This window comes from Acinonyx jubatus, chromosome C2 (assembly GCF_027475565.1).
Source record: "Acinonyx jubatus isolate Ajub_Pintada_27869175 chromosome C2, VMU_Ajub_asm_v1.0, whole genome shotgun sequence".
NCBI lineage: Eukaryota > Metazoa > Chordata > Mammalia > Carnivora > Felidae > Acinonyx > Acinonyx jubatus.
In genome coordinates, this window is record NC_069384.1 from 119,693,044 (window position 1) to 119,710,209 (window position 17,166).

At 39.8% G+C, this 17,166-nt stretch overlaps 2 protein-coding genes across 9 annotated transcripts in view; one reads left to right on the top strand and one right to left on the bottom strand.

Moving 5' to 3' along the window:
* The window catches only part of TFDP2 (transcription factor Dp-2), a 177,449-nt gene that overhangs the window by 153,802 nt on the left and 6,481 nt on the right, over nt 1-17,166 (top strand). For all 8 annotated transcript variants that reach the window (XM_027061696.2, XM_027061697.2, XM_027061698.2 and 5 more), the window contains 2 exons: nt 11,923-12,074; nt 15,417-15,583. In XM_027061696.2, the coding sequence (XP_026917497.1) occupies nt 11,923-12,074; nt 15,417-15,583 (319 nt within the window). The remainder of the gene's footprint in view (nt 1-11,922; nt 12,075-15,416; nt 15,584-17,166) is intronic.
* On the bottom strand, nt 9,133-10,375 carry LOC106981977 (ATP synthase subunit s, mitochondrial-like). Its single transcript, XM_053221370.1, has one exon. It carries the CDS (start codon nt 10,358-10,360, stop codon nt 9,758-9,760), a length of 603 nt encoding a protein of 200 aa, XP_053077345.1. The 5' UTR covers nt 10,361-10,375; the 3' UTR covers nt 9,133-9,757.

The following is a 17,166-nucleotide window of genomic DNA, read 5'->3' on the forward strand; positions in this document are numbered from 1 at the left end:
GAGTAAAATAATCAAATCCACCTGTATTCAGTAAGCTTCGTAGAAATACCAAAAGCTAAAATGCCTTTCTTTTAAGAAAGTTAATTTTTATAGTGTAATAAGGATCCCTATATTTATAGTGTTTTGGATAATTGCCTGGAATTTGAAGTTTTTTCAATATAATAGAGCCAATGTATAAAGTCATGTGAAGTAGAATCACATGTAATTTTTTTTAAAGTTATTTTTGGTAATTGCATTTGCTACGAAAATTCACTTTGAGTAGTACACTGGGGTCATTTTCAGTGCAATCAGAAACCCTTTTTAAAATGAGCCAGAGGGTCTTTATGCTTTTTTTTTTTTATCAGCAAATTGTCTGTATATGAAGAATTTTCAACCACTCATAAAATCCACTTTGATTTGACAAAAGTTAGATCCTATTTAATTTTTGATGTAATCCACTTTTCAGAAATAAAGGTAACAAGTTACCAAATATCGTAGCAGGTTTTTTTTCTTTCTTTCTTTTTTTGCAGGTTTTTTTTCTAAAGCACTCCCTTTGTCTAATGGACACAGTATGGTTAGGTATTTTTAAATATTCCACATTTTTGTTTTTTACTTTCTAGATGCTAATATTTGTTCATTTGTTTCACGTTCATGATACACGAGAGCAGCAAGAGAAGACCGTTGAGCCCTTGCAGGGGCCTATGTATAATCTGAGAAGGAAATAGGAAAGGAAGTAGGGCCGGGAGAGGAATAGCCCCAGACAGAGCAGAGATTGCCCAAACACAGCAAGCCCCGGAGGTGATGTTTCCACCCTGATTAGGCCATTTCTTTCTTCCTTATTGTTCCGTGTCTGCTTTTCACACTGAACCCCATTGGACCTACCTGAGGAGCTAGTGCTGGAGCAAGCATTTTATGTATTTTTCGTACAGGATTTCCAATAAGGTTATATTTGAAGAGTGTATTCTGGGAGCGCCTGGGTGGCTCAGTCGGTTAAGTGCCCGATATCACTCAGGTCAGGATCTCATAGTTCGTGAGCTCGAGCCCTGCATCATGCTCTGTGCCGACAGCTCACAGCCTGGAGCCTGCTTCAGATTCTGTGTCTCCCTCTCTCTCCGCCCCTCCCCCGCTCACACTGTCTCTCTTTCTCTCAAAAATAAACATTAAAAAAAAATTTGAGGCTTCTGGGAAGATGGCGGCGTAGGAGGACGCTGAGCTCACCGCGTCCTGTGGATCACTTAGATTCCACCCACACCTGCCTAAATAACCCAGAAAATTGCCAGAAGACTAGCAGAATGGATTCACCAGAGGCAAGCGGAGACGAGAGTCCACGGAAGGGCGGAGAGGCGGTGCACGCTCCACGGACTGGCGGGAGGGAGCCGGGGCAGAAGGGCAGCCCAGTGGCAAAGCAGAGCCCCCGAGTCTGGCTTGCAAAAGTGGAGGGGCTGGATGGAGTGTGTTCTGACAGCAAGCGGGACTTAACATCTGGAAGGTTATAAGTTAACAGCTCTGCTCGGAGAATGGGAGGGCTGAAGGACAACAGGAGGGAGAGTTGTTGAGCCCCAGACGACAAAGTGCAGCTTGGCGGGGAACCAAGGTGCTCGCCAGTGCCATCTCCCTCGCCCATCCCCCAGCCAAAATCCCAAAGGGAACCAGTTCCTGCCAGGGAACTTGCTTGCACCGCGCAAACACCGAACACAGAAGCTGTGCTTCTGTGGATCCATCCCTCCGGCGGCGGGTCTGACTCCCTCCCGGTGCCGCAGGGCCCCTCCCGAAGTGGACCACCGAAGGAAAAGCGAGCTGAGCCTGCCCCTCCCACCCCTGTGCACCTTGCCAGTCCACCCCAGCTAATACGCCAGATCCCCAGCACCACAAACCTGGCAGTGTGCAAGTAGCCCAGACGGGCCATGCCACCCCACAGTGAATCCCGCCCCTAGGAGAGGGGAAGAGAAGGTACACACCAGTCTGACTGTGGCCCCAGCGGTGGGCTGGGGGCAGACATCAGGTCTGACTGTGGCCCCGCCCACCAACACAAGTTATTCAAGACAGCACAGGGGAAGTGCCCCTCAGTCCCGCACCACTCCAGGGACTATTCAAAATGACAAAACGGAAGTATTCCCATCAAAAAAAGTCCTGGAAATAACGACAGCTAATGAACTGATCAAAAACGTTTTAAACAATATAAAAGAAAGTGGATTTAGAATAATAGTCATAAAATTAATCGCTGGGCTTGAAAACAGTATAAAGGACAGCAGAGAATCTATTGCTACAGAGATCAAGGGACTAAGGAACAGCCAGGAGGAGCTAAAAAATGCTATTAATGATCTGCAAAATAAAATGGAGACAACCACGGCTCGGATTGAAGAGGCAGAGGAGAGAATAGGTGAACTAGAAGATAAAATTATGGAAAAAGAAGAAGCTGAGAAAAAGAGAGATAAAAAAATCCAGGAGTATGAGGGGAAAATTAGGGAATTAAGTGATGCACTAAAGAGAAATAATCTATGCATAATTGGTATTCCAGAGGAGGAAGAGAGAGGGAAAGGTGCTGAAGGTGTACTTGAAGAAATAATAGCTGAGAACTTCCCTGATCTGGGGAAGGAAAAAGGCATTCAAATCCAAGAAGCACAGAGAACTCCCTTCAGATGTAACTTGAATTGATCTTCTGTACAACAATATCATAGTGAAACTGGCAAAATACAAGGATAACGAGAAAATTCTGAAAGCAGCTAGGGATAAACGTGCTCTAACATATAAAGGGAGATCTATAAGACTCGTCTACTGACATTTGTCAGGCCAGAAAGGAATGGCAGGAAATCTTCCATGTGATGAACAGAAAAAATATGCAGCCAAGAATCCTTTATCCAGCAAGTCTGTCATTTAGAATAGAAGGAGAGATAAAGGTCTTCCCAAACAAACAAAAACTGAAGGAATTCGTCACCACTAAACCCAGCCCTACAAGAGATCCTAAGGGGGATCCTGTGAGACAAAGTACCAGAGACATCACTACAAACATGAAACCTACGGACATCACAATGACTCTAAACCCATATCTTTCTATAATAACACTGAATGTAAATGGACTAAATGCACCAACCAAAAGACATAAGGTATCAGAATGGATAAAAAAACAAGACCCATCTATTTGCTGTCTATAAGAGACTCATTTTAGACCTGAGGACACCTTCAGATTGAGAGTGAGGGGATGGAGAACTATTTATCATGCCACTGGAAGTCAAAAGAAAGCTGGAGTAGCCATACTTATATGAGACAAACTAGACTTTAAATTAAAGGCTGTAACAAGAGATGAAGAAGGGCATTGTATAATAATCACAGGGTCTATCCATCAGGGAGAGCTAACAATTATAAATGTCTATGCGCCGAATACAGGAGCCCCCAAATATATAAAACAATTAATCACAAACATAAGCAACCTTATTGATAAGAATGTGGTAATTGCAGGGGACTTTAACACTCCACTTACAGAAATGGATAGATCATCTAGACACACGGTCAATACAGAAACAAGGGCCCTGAATGAGACATTGGATCAGATGGACTTGACAGATATATTTAGAACTCTGCATCCCAAAGCAACAGAATATACTTTCTTCTCGAGTGCACATGGAACCTTCTCCAAGATAGATCACATACTGGGTCACAAAAGAGCCCTTATAAGTATACAAGAATTGAAATCATACCATGCATACTTTCAGACCACAATGCTATGAAGCTTGAAATCAACCACAGGAAAAAGTCTGGAAAACCTCCAAAAGCATGGAGGTTAAAGAACACCCTACTAGAGAATGAATGGGTCAACCAGGCAATTAGAGAAGAAATTAAGAAATATATGGAAACAAATGAAAATGAAAATGAAAATACAACAATCCAAACACTTTGGGATGCAGTGAAGGCAGTCCTGAGAGGAAAATACATTGCAATCCAGGCCTATTTCAAGAAACAAGAAAAATCCCAAATACAAAGTCTAACAGCACACCTAAAGGAAATAGAAGCAGAACAGCAAAGACACCCCAAACCCAGCAGCAGAAGAGAAATAATAAAGATCAGAGCAGAAATAAACAATATAGACTCTAAAAAAACTGTAGAGCAGATCAACGAAACCAACAGTTGGGTTTTTGAAAAAATAAACAAACTTGACAAACCTCTAGCCAGGCTTCTCAAAAAGAAAAGGGAGATGACCCAAATAGATAAAATCATGAATGAAAATGGAATTATTACAACCAATCCCTCAGAAATACAAGCAATTATTAGGGAATACTATGAAAATTTATATGCCAAAAAACTGGGCAACCTGGAAGAAATGGACAAATTCCTAAACACCCACACGCTTCCAAAACTCAATCAGGAGGAAATAGAAAGCTTGAACAGACCCATAACCAGCGAAGAAATTGAATCAGTCATCAAAAATCTCCCAACAAATAAGAGTCCAGGACCAGATGGCTTCCCAGGGGAGTTCTACCAGACGTTTAAAGCAGAGATAACACCTATCCTTCTCAAGCTGTTCCAAAAAATAGAAAGGGAAGGAAAACTTCCAGACTCGTTCTATGAAGCCAGTATTACTTTGATTCCTAAACCAGACAGAGACCCATTAAAAAAAGAGAACTACAGGCCAATATCCCTGATGAATATGGATGCAAAAATTCTCAACAAGATACTAGCAAATCAAATTCAACAGCATATAAAAAGAATTCTTCACCATGCTCAAGTGGGATTCATGCCTGGGCTGCAGGGCTGGTTCAACATTCACAAATCAATCAACATGATACATCACATTAATAAAAGAAAAGATAACCATATGATCCTGTCAATCGATGCAGAAAAGGCATTTGACAAAATTCAGCAACTTTCTTAATAAAAACCCTCGAGAAAATCGGGATAGAAGGAACATACTTAAATATCATAAAACACATTTATGAAAACCCCACAGCTAACATCATCCTCAATGGGGAAAAACTGAGAGCTTTTTCCCTGAGATCAGGAACATGACAGGGAGGTCCACTCTCACCGCTGTTGTTTAACATAGTGTTGGAAGTTCTAGCATCAGCAATCAGACAAGAAAAGGAAATCAAAGGCATCAAAATAGGCAAAGATGAAGTCAAGCTTTCACTTTTTGCAGGTGACACGATACTATACATGGAAAATCCGATAGACTCCACCAAAAGTCTGCTAGAACTGATACATAAATTTTGCAAAGTTGCAGGATACAAAATCAATGTACAGAAATCAGTTCCATTCTTATACACTAATAATGAAGCAACAGAAAGACAAATAAAGAAACTGATCCCATCCACAGTTGCACCAAGAAGCATAAAATACCTAGGGATAAATCTAACCAAAGATGTAAAAGATCTGTATGCTGAAAACTATAGAAAGTTTATGAAGGAAATTGAAGAAGATACAAAGAAATGGAAAAACATTCCGTGCTCATGGATTGGAAGAAGAAATATTGTCAAAATGTCAATACTACCCAAAGCTATCTACACATTCGATGCAATCCCAATCAAAATGGCACCAGCATTCTTCTCAAAACTAGAACAAGCAATCCTAAAATTCATATGGAACCACAAAAGGCACCGAATAGCCACAGTAATTTTGAGGAAGAAGACCAAAGCAGGAGGCATCACAATCCCAGACTTTAGCCTCTACTACAAAACTGTCATCATCAAGACAGCATGGTATTGGCACAGAAACAGACACATAGACCAATGGAATAGAATAGAAACCCCAGAACTAGACCCACAAACGTATGGCCAGCTAATCTTTGACAAAGCAGGAAAGAACATCCAATGGAAAAAAGACAGTCTCTTTAACAAATGGTGCTGGGAGAACTGGACAGCAACATGCAGAAGGTTGAAACTAGACCACTTTCTCGCACCATTCACAAAAATAAACTCAACATGGATAAAGGACCTGAATATGAGACAGGAAACCATCAAAACCCTAGAGGAGGAAGCAGGAAAAAACCTCTCTGACCTCAGCCATAGCAATTTCTTACTTGACACATCCCCAAAGGCAAGGGAATTAAAAGCAAAAATGAACTACTTGGACCTTATGAAGATAAAAAGCTTCTGCACAGCAAACAACCAACAAAACTAAAAGGCAACCAATGGAATGGGAAAAGATATTTGCAGATGACATATCGGACAAAGAGCTAGTATCCAAAATCTATAAAGAGCTCACCAAACTCCACACCCGAAAAACAAATAACCCAGTGAAGAAATGGGCAGAAAACAGGAATCGACACTTCTCTAAAGACATCCGGATGGCCAACAGGCACATGAAAAGATGCTCAACGTCGCTCCTCATCAGGGAAATACAAATCAAAACCACACTCAGATATCACCTCATGTCAGTCCGAGTGGCCAAAATGAACAAATCAGGAGACTATAGATGCTGGAGAGGATGTGGAGAAACGGGAACCCTCTTGCACAGTTGGTGGGAATGCAAACTAGTGCAGCCACTCTGGAAAACAGTGTGGAGGTTCCTCAAAAAATTAAAAATAGACCTACCCTATGACCCAGCAATAGCACTACTAGGAATTTACCCAAGGGATACGGGAGTACTGATGCATAGGGGCACTTGTACCCCAATGTTTATAGCAGCACTCTCAACAATAGCCAAATTATGGAAAGAGCCTAAATGTCCATCAACTGATGAATGGATAAAGAAATTGTGGTTTATATACACAATGGAGTACTACGTGGCAATGAGAAAGAATGAACTATGGCCCTTTGTAGCAACATGGATGGAACTGGAGAGTGTTACGCTAAGTGAAATAAGCCATACAGAGAAAGACAGATACCATATGTTTTCACTGTTATGTGGATCCTGAGAAACTTAACAGAAACCTATGGGGGAGGGGAAGGAAAAAAAAAAAAAAAAAAGAGGTTAGAGTGGAAGAGAGCCAAAGCATAAGAGACTCTTAAAAACTGAGAACAAACTGAGGGTTGATGGGGGGTGGGAGGGAGGGGAGGGTGGGTGATGGGTATTGAGGAGGGCACCTTTTGGGATGAGGACTGGGTGTTGTATGGAAACCAATTTGACAATAAATTTCATATATTGAAAAAAAAAATTTGAAGACAGTGTTCTGCAGCTTAAAAGAAAATAAAAAACAAACTTGAAAGCTGACGGTTTATTCCTGTGCTCCTCCTTGTGGAATTCTCCCTTCTGAGATCTGGCCTGCCAGGCACTGGCTTCTAACCCACACTGTCACTTTCTCTCCCCAGCTGCCTCTGCTGTCCCTGTCGCTGCACCGTTTCCCACTAGCTCACAGTCTCTCACCTCTGTGCCATGTCGTCCTTAGATTTCCTCAAAACCTTCATGGAACATTTTGGAGCTTACTTTTTGACATAATGTTACTAAAAAAACCTTTTTTTTTTTATAGTATGCCTGTAATTATCTGTTTATCAGTAAGAATGGTACTAAGCACGATCACCCTCAGGTATGTGGGACGTTTACATCCCTAGATAGCCTTCATAAAGAATGAATTTGAGGGGTGCCTGGGTGGCTCAGTTGGTTAGGAATCTGACTTACTGTCAGGTCATGATCTCACAGTTTGTGAGTTTGAGCCCCGAACTCTCTCTGGCCCTCCCCTGCTTGTTGTCTCTCTCTCAAAATAAATAAATAAACTTAAAAAAAATAAAAAGAATCAAGTTGAATATTTTTTCCTCTGCTTATCTTTGTACAGTGAGCACTATTTTTTTTAATGTTTATTTATTTTTGAGAGAGAGACAGAAAGTGAGTGGGGGAAGGGGCAGAGAGAGAGGGAGACACAGAATCTGAAGCAGGCTCCAGGCTCCCAACTGTCAGCACAGAGCCCGAAGCGGGGCTTGAATTCACAAACTGTGAGATCATGACCTGAGCCAGTCAGACACTTAACTGACTGAGCCACCCAGGTGCCCAAGTGAAAAAGTACTATCTGGTCTTCTGGTAGACAGACATACAGCTTATTTCCTGCTAGTGTTTTGTTTTTCTCTCCTTCATCAAATAACATTCATGAAGTTGTCATAGAAAGTAAATTAAACACATGCCTGAACATTAATAATTTGCCATGGCAAAGCTGGCTTGATTTTTAAGAAGTTAATGTCACACTTCACTGACATCACGTGACACAAGTAAATTCTACTTACCTGCCACCACCTCTCATTTATCCTTGGAAGTGTAGGAAAGGAATGGCCTGAGTAAATTACACCTACAAGTAATCCAGATATCCTGCTTTCATCCATACAACTGTCCTTACCAGCCCTGAAACCTTTTCCAGGACCTGCTAATAGTGCACAACAAAATGAATGTCTGAACACACCTGAAACTGTTCAGCCTCTGAAATTGCTGTTAATGAACCTGGAAAAAGGAAATCAATCAAAGGGCAACAAATAAGGAAATCAGTCCAAAACAAATGGGAGTTGATTCTTCTTTTTTCTATCAAAGTAACATTGTGTATGTTATTACTGCTCTCTTCACCTGGAAAATCTCTGATGCTGTTCAGTGTACATAACAATGAACAGTGAGTGATAAATATATAATAACTCTTATTTCTTACTGTTTATATTCCCTCCTATACTGAGACCCTCTCGTGGCACTAGGGCCACAAAGCTAGGCAAAGTATGAGAGCATCTCCTGAGATGCTTTTTCTAGTAGAAGGGAAGAGAATCTAGGCAGAAGTATTCAAACATTTCATTCTTTTTTTTTTTTCTGCATCATACAGTGTTCATTTTAAAATTATTTCCAGCTAAGGTTCTATTCAAGACTTTATAGTTTATATTCAAGAACCAGACATACAGAAATCTACAGACAAGTTGGCCTATAATTAACAATAATAGAACCAGGGCCATTTCAGGCAGGTGAAAATAAAGATCTGTTTTTACCTATTTGTGATATTCTTTATCACTGCTTTCTAGATATAAATTGAATTTTGTGTTTATACTTCTTTTTGATGTCCCTTGAAGTCATATGAAGCAGTACCCAACATATATGGGGAAATTTAAATTAGTTTCTAATTGGCATGTCAAAATTTTTGGTTTAAAGCAATATTTTAATTTAAGCAAAAAGTATGATCTTCATGACTATTTCCTTTGTTCTACTGCAGTTGGCAAAACTATTTGAATTCAGCCAAATATTTATGTCTAGTTTTAATAAAACACCCGACTAAGCTTACAAAATAGACAAATTAGTCAGAAACTATTCGTTCAGAGAAAGGTGTAGGTTATAAAGAACAAAGGAACGTAGGGTCATGAGAAATGAATGCAAATCCTGGGAAGCAATATGGATGCCTCAGCAACCAATGACTGCCTTTCATAATTCATCAATGAATCTGAAACTTAGCTTTCAGTTTTTCATAAATATACATTTATAGTAACATGCTTCAATAGCTTTAAAGTAAAATGTAACATTAACATAAATTACTGATAAAATACAATAAAGAATATCTGTGTTGCACATTTAAATCACTTTAAAGAACTCTGTCAGTATCTACATACTGTACTGATTTCTATATAAAATGAGGAACATATTAGAATTAAACTGCTACCTTGTTTCCATTTTTCCTAGAAGGATTTAATGTACATATATTTTTACTTCCAACTTAGTAACTTCAGTGAGTCATGTCTGAATATTTATTTTCTACATGATGGACTCTGCTTCTGTAATGTCATGATTGGATATCCTTAGGGTCTGTTGATGATTATAGAGTATTTATGATGTTTAGGATCAACAATTTCAAATGATACTTTATGTTGAAATACGATACTTCTTGAATATGATTATTTTACTTCAAGTCTAATTTTAGTTCCAGAGAAGGCAGTGCTGTCTTAAAGGCTCGGATAAGGTTTTCTTTTTTTCTTACTCCAGGAAGATCACTTAACAATAAATATTTCGGGTTTCTTGAGTGATATAAAGCAATGATGCCTTTGTCTGTGACATTCCCACATGAAATTATTTCCATTCCCAATACGCTCTTTTGTAAATTTTCAAGTTTACCAAGTTTCTCCAAATAGTCATCCTTGATATAATGACACTTGCGTAGCCTTATTTTTTCAACATGGTGTAGGCCCTCCATGTAATCAAATCCAATGCTCATGATACAAGAGTCAGTGGCATCAATTGCCTGAATCTTGTACTTGTCCAGAGGTCCTGTGGGGAGGCGGTTGTAGTCTTTCTGCCACCTCTCCTGGCCGTGGTAGCGCACCATGGCCCCACAGTGCAGCAGCCACTCCGATGCTGCCCTATCGGGTCCCACATCCCTGATGCGTTCATAATCCACTTTATGAAACACTGCATTCAACCAGCCCCAGAAGTATCTGCAGTCACATGACCATGGGAGTTTCTTTAAGCCACACAACTGCTGGGAAATTTTTCTAAACAGCATCATTTGATGGCATTGGAGGAAGGGCAGACATTTCATTCTTTTTCTCAGGTTTACAGTAATAGCATATTCTTTTCAACATTAAGTAAATTAAGCAATAAATACAAAACAGCCCTCATTCTTCAGCAGAAAATAACGATATATTGATAGTATTTGATGACATTTGATAGTACTGACAGTGATAGTTTTTTGATAGTGATTGATATTGATAGTGATTTTTGGACACACTGTTGGGGCTAGAATAAATTGGTGTCCCATCTGTTTTGTGCATTTTAAGAGTAAATGTTCCCTTTCTTTTTTTTTAATATTTTAATGTATATTTACTTTTTGAGGGAGAGAGAGAGCATGAGCAGGGGAGGGGCAGAGAGAGAGAGAGGGAGACACAGAATCTGAAACAGGCTCCAGGCTCTGAGCGGTCAGCACAGAGCCCGACGCGGGGCTCGAACTCAGGAACCATGAGATTGTGGCCTGAGCTGAAGTCAGAGGCTTAACCGACCGAGCCACCCAGGCACCCCTAAGATAAAAACAATCTTAATCAAACTTTTGTTAAGGCTCTAAACCTAAGATCAACAATCCTAGGATAAGATTGCTGAAACATAGAAAGTACCTTAAATTCATCCCTACTGGGTGAGAAGATGGGACACACTGATGGAATGAATGGATCTGACTTTAGGAGCATTTAAAACCACTCTGTTTCATGAGCAGATGGAAAAGTTGAATTGCATGGTCTTTCTAGCTGTGGAATTCTATGATACATTTGCCTTATTAAAAGGGAGTGGGATGGACATTCATTTCTTTGACTTGCAAGTAATGGTTATATTAAAAGTAGCAGCAAGATTCAGTATAAAGGTTCAGGCCTTGATATATCTTATAAGTGCTAAGCCTCAGTTTCTCATCTGGAAGATGTCAGGTGGGGAGCTGGTAGACCCAGATTCCAGCTGTGCCCTGAGGCTGTGGAGTCTGTGGAGGTACCCTAGGAACCTAAAGGGTGAGCGAGGGCAGAGATCAGCTGAGTTCTGGACTCCCTGCCCCACTGTACCAGCCAGAGCAACGCTACTTTTATATAGTGGGTTTTATATAGTGGGTGTCCCATAGATTTCGTGTGAAGAAAGGATGCTGTGGCTTTATATAGTTGGCTTTATCCCTGAGCTAGACTGTCTGAAAGCTGTATTGAACCCTAAACTCCCAAGAGTCTGTGTTAGATAAATGGAAGATGTAAGTTCAACTTAGTGTCATTCTCTCTGCGTCACTCTGAGTTGGAGGCGCTATGGGGCTCTCCCAGATTTGTAAGATCCTGTTTCTGTGGATGGTGGAAACCATGGGCCCCATTATTTACATTAGGATGATGTTCACCATCATTTAAACGTAATTTTTCCCTTGAAATGTATCTGAGTTAGATCATTCTAATCTTCTTGACTAAATATTTAATTTTAATGAACTCATAGGTGGAAGGCCTTATTAAATACTCTAATTTTAAACTATTTCTTAAATGCATTTATTTTAGTTCACTTAATTCTAACTCATTTATCCACATCAAATGACCATATTCTTTTTATTGATCATTACAGCAAATCGCTTTCAAAAACCTGGTTCAGAGAAATCGGCAAAATGAACAGCAGAACCAGGGCCCTCCAGCTCTGAACTCCACCATTCAGCTGCCATTTATAATCATCAATACAAGCAGGAAAACAGTCATAGATTGCAGCATCTCCAGTGACAAGTGAGTGGAGAACTAGGGGAAGAGAGTAGGGCCGGCCTCCTGGTAATGTATTCCCATCATTTGCAACATAAAGAAGGGTGTACTTCCTAATGTGAGGCCTCCAAGGCTGACGTCCTGGGGCAGGAGAAACACCTTTGCAGACATGGAGCATTCTTCCTCACTCACTCTCTGCAGCCCTTTCGTGTGCCTGGCACCGTTCTGCCCATGCTAGATACATAATAGAGCCTGGAGCCCAGGCAAGATGCGCACATATGTACGCTTATGTGCTAACTCTGGGCAAGTAACTGCCTGAAAGTAGACCATGCGTGAGGGCCTGGGACAAGGTAAGGTCACTGGTGAATCACTTTCCTCATCTATTGTAGAAATACTATACATGAGCGTGTGGCATTAAAGCAATTGTTTCTTTGTTTTGCTGTACCGTAGTTGAGTGTGCTTCTGTTTATTAATTAATGGACATGAAAATGCTAGATGCATTCTCTGCTTTCTTTTTTTCTTATTTATTTTATAACTAGAAGTTTATACCTTTTGACCACCTTCAGCTATTTCACACATTTCCCACCCTCACCTCTGGCAACCACCAATCTGTTCTCTGCATCTATGAGTTCATTTTTATTTTTTGGATTCCATACATAAGTGAAATCATACAGTATCAGTCTTTCTCTGTCTGACTTACTTCAGTCAGCATAATGCCTCAAGGTCCATCCACATTGTTGCAAATGGTAGAATTTCCTTCTTTTTTATAGCCAAATATTCCATGTATACACCCCCACACCGCACACACCACATTTTCTCTATCTATTCGTATGTCAGTGGACAGTCAGGTTGTCTGTGTCTCTTGGCTATTGTAAATAATTCTGCAGTGAACATGGGGGTGCAGATGTCTTTGTGAAAAAGTGATTTTATTTCCTTCAGATATATACCCAGAAGTGGAATTGCTGGATCATATGGTAGTTCTATTTGTAATGTTTTTACATTTTAACTAAGATTGATGATACTTATCATAGCAAGTGAGAAGTAGCAGTTTTAGGAAGTACTGCTAAGAATTAGTTTGTAATTTATTTTACCCTTCATGAAAAAGTAGTGGACTTTAGGCTGCAACTGGGGTCCTGAGATAGTGAAGGGAATAGGGTGTAGAGGGAGACAGATCCAAGTGTGGCTTGTGGCTCCCCCCCACTTAGCTGCTTCCGAGCAGTTTTCTGAAGAACTAAAGGGGATGATTCCAAGGCCTCTATCACATGATGGCCTTGTTGTGAGGATTAAATAAGATGGTGTCTATAAAGGATCTGACCCAAGGCAAGCCCTTTATAAATATTTGCTGCTGTTAAAGGAGTCAGTATGTAACTTATTGACCAAATTGGGATTCATTTGAAAGCGAAAGAGGGCTCAGTAATTACATCAGTACCAGGGGCATGGCCCAAAACTGTCCGCGGAGACTGGGACCTCTGGTCTCCTCTGAGCTACAACATTGCCCTTGGGCTTGGCCTTGTCTTTACCACTCTTTTCTAGGGCAGTGTTGCTTCCCTATTTATCTTGATGGCGTACAGAGATTCTAGGTCACTTAAATAAGAAGGTGCCAAAAAGAAGAAAAACAGTGAGCAGGGATTTCAAAAGTATTTGATAGTTAAGACCCTAGACCCCATTAGAAATAGGGACCCAGTAGGCTATGAAGTCAGAATCTCCATTTTTCAGTCTTTCCTCTAGCTACAGTTTTTTAAACTCTCTGAGATCTGGTGCTTCTTCCACAAAAGTAAGAATTACAGTATTTAACTTGCATATTTTCAAAAGTTGTAGATAAAGTCTTAAAGGACCTAGCCCACTGCTCAGTAAATGGTGCATGATGGTGTTATTCACACACTTGTAAATCTTCACAAAAACGTACATCTAAAGGGACTGTGTTAACATATTCTCATAAAACTGAGAATCCTAGAGAATGTTTAACATATTTTTAGGAGAAACACACTTAGAATTCTACTTCCTCTCTCCAGTTACCTCTTGTTTTGTGAGGGATTATTAAATTCTCTTCATCATTTAGTCTTCTAAGTCTAAAAAGGGTAGCAGGAATATCTGGGAACCATTGGTCTCAGGGAATTATAGATTCTGTTCACCCCAGGCTAGGGCCTGGTAAGATTTCCATCGGGGGTGGTTACTGACTCCTGCCTTTACCTGGCCCTTCCCTGAGTAAGGGGAAGAGGCTCTGAGCTGCTTGTAGAAACTTGTTATTCAAGGTAGGTCCCTAAAGCCTTGTCTTTCAGTTACTTTGATGATGCAGTCTTTCCCCCTTAATTAGCCTGGAGGCTTTTTCATGTAGGGGATTAAATTTACAAAGCCATCTGTTTTTAACCTATGCCAAGGGTCATCCCTATGACAGGCACACACAAGATTTTCTGTGTTTTGTGTTTTTTTTTATGAAAATTTGTTAATGTCCTTTATTCAGCTTTATATTCTTCAGATTATTTAAACATGGCATTTTACTTTCAATTGTAATTTTTGCCCTGATCTAAAATCTATCATAAATAATTTTTACCTTCATATGATTTTAATTAAGAATTTTATGACAGCATAAACCCACCATTGTCCCAAAACATTTCATCTGCACTCTGTCCCTGTAGGGTTGAGGCCTGTAGGTGAAGGTGCCCTTGGGCCAAGCCCAGGAGTCAAAAGGACCGTGTTCTCCTACATTAACCTTTTTTTTTTTTTTTTTTTTTAAGCATGTATCAGGTAGCCGGGCATCCTGATTTGGTAATTTTCAAGAACATTTGGGAAAATGTGCTATATATTTATGTGGTACTTTTTCCTTAAGATATTTCACTTCTTAGGCTCTTAAGACAGGATTTGAGTTTTGGTTCGATTGTTAAAAGTCTTCCATTTATTACTTGTCTAAAGTATGGTACAGCTAACACTTGATTCGTGAACATGAAGTAAGCATTCAAAATGGTTTTCTTTCTCAAACCTAATATAGGCCAATTCATAGTAGGGATGTCTTATATTAAACTGGAAAGGCTTTCTTACTATTTTACCTTTTTGAAAAAGCTGAAGGCAACTTTGAATAGTGCTAGATTTAGACCAAAGTTTCTGACCCCTGTTTGCAGCAGCTTAATGAGGGCTGAAGTTTATGGACTCCTATTGTCTATCATAAGAAAGTTGTTTTAATTGGGCAAGTGGCGTATTTGAGATGTCATTCCCCTGAACACAGCAGAATGACTCTTACTGCTCTGAACGATAAGTTTCGAGTACTGAGGATGAATTTAGGCCCTCATTCTTTTATATAATGTACAGAGTACAGCACTGTGCAGATGTCCTCTATGCCACTGAAACACATTCTAACTTTGTTTTCTGATGCAGGTTTGAATATCTTTTTAATTTTGACAACACCTTTGAGATCCATGATGACATAGAAGTACTGAAGCGGATGGGAATGTCCTTTGGCCTGGAGTCAGGCAAATGCTCTCTAGAGGATCTGAAACTTGCTAAATCACTCGTGCCGAAGGCGTTAGAAGGTTATATCACAGGTATGTTAATTAACACTTTCACACGTTGTCCCTGATTAAATGCCAAACCCCGACCTGTTAAAACCTTCCTCATAGAAAATTAAAGTCCATTCTGTGTCCTTCCCTGCCCCTTTAAATGTAACCATTCTCTTAAATTTCTTTTTTTATCATCACTTGCTTTTTTTAGAGATACAAACATATAATAAGTTGGAAACAATTTATTGTTCAGTTTTACCTATTTCTCCCCTTTATGTAAATGGGATCATAGTGATGCATTCTTTAGAGATAGGGGTTTTTTCCACTCCACATCATGTTCTTTTCATCCATCCACATGATTTCATGTAGCTGTAATTCATAGATTTTTACTGGTCTGTAGAATTCTATTCTATGACTATACCATGATTGATTTGTTCATTTTACTGGTGATAAGCCTTTAGTTTTGTTTCCAATTTGTTGGTGTTCCGAAGCAGTGCTGCTTTGAACCTTCCTCTAGCGATAACCTAGTGCACACATGCCCGCGTGTAGCGTCCAATTGCTGGGTCAGAGGCACCTGCAGCTTCAGCTGTACCAGATGATGCCAGAGCCTTATTAGCTTGATTTCACAAGTTACATTCTCACCTACAGGATGGAAGTGTTCTGATTTCCCAATCAGGTGGATATGAAATGGTATCCTAATTTTTTTTAATTGAGGCTTAATTCACCTACCATAAAATTCACCATTCGATGGTACGTGCAGTTCAGTGGTATTTCGTATATTCACAAGGTTGTGTAGTCATCACTAATTCTGAAACATTTTTGTCACTTCAGAAGGAAACCCCACACACATTCGCACACTCCCCACTCCTCCCAGCCCTAGCAACCACTAATCTACTTTGTCACTACGGATTTGTCCATTCTGGATATTTCATATAGATGGGCTCATAAATATGTAGGCTTTGTGATGGACTTCTTTGACATAGTATTATGTTTTGAAAGTTCATCCATGCTGTAGCATGTGTTAGTACTTCACCCCCTTTTATTGCCATTCTATGAATAAAAGCGTGTTTCATTTATCCATTCACTAGTTGGTAGACATTTGGATTGTTCCCACCTTGGGGCTGTTATGAATGATGCTGCTATAAACATTCTTGTACAAGTTTTTGTGTGATCATAAATTTTCACTTCTGTTGGTTGTATACCTAGGAGTGGAATTGCTGGGTCATATGGTAACTCTATATTTAACATTTTGAGTTACTGCCAAACTACTTTCCAAAAGCAGTTGAACCATTTTATAAGCCTACCAGCAGTGTGTGAGGGTTCCATGTTGCCCACATACTTTTCATTTAGATGTTATTGTCCATCTTTTTTATTATAGCTATCCTTGTAGACAAAAGGTAGTATTTTACTGTGGGTTTATTTTGCATTTTCCTGATTACTAATGGTGTCGAGCATCTTTTTTGTGTGCTTATTGGCCCTTTGTGTATCTTCCTTGCAGAAGTGTCTATTCAGATCTTTTGCCCATTTTTGCATCAGGTTTTTTTTTTTTATTATTATTATGAGCTTTAAGAGTGTACTGAGTAGGGGCACCTAGGTGGCTCAGTCAGTTGAGCATCCGACTTTGACTC

Excerpts from the sequence above, each read along its gene's own strand:
- LOC106981977 (XM_053221370.1), bottom strand. The coding sequence starts at position 10,360 with ATGATGCTGTTTAGAAAAATTTCCCAGCAGTTGTGTGGCTTAAAGAAA.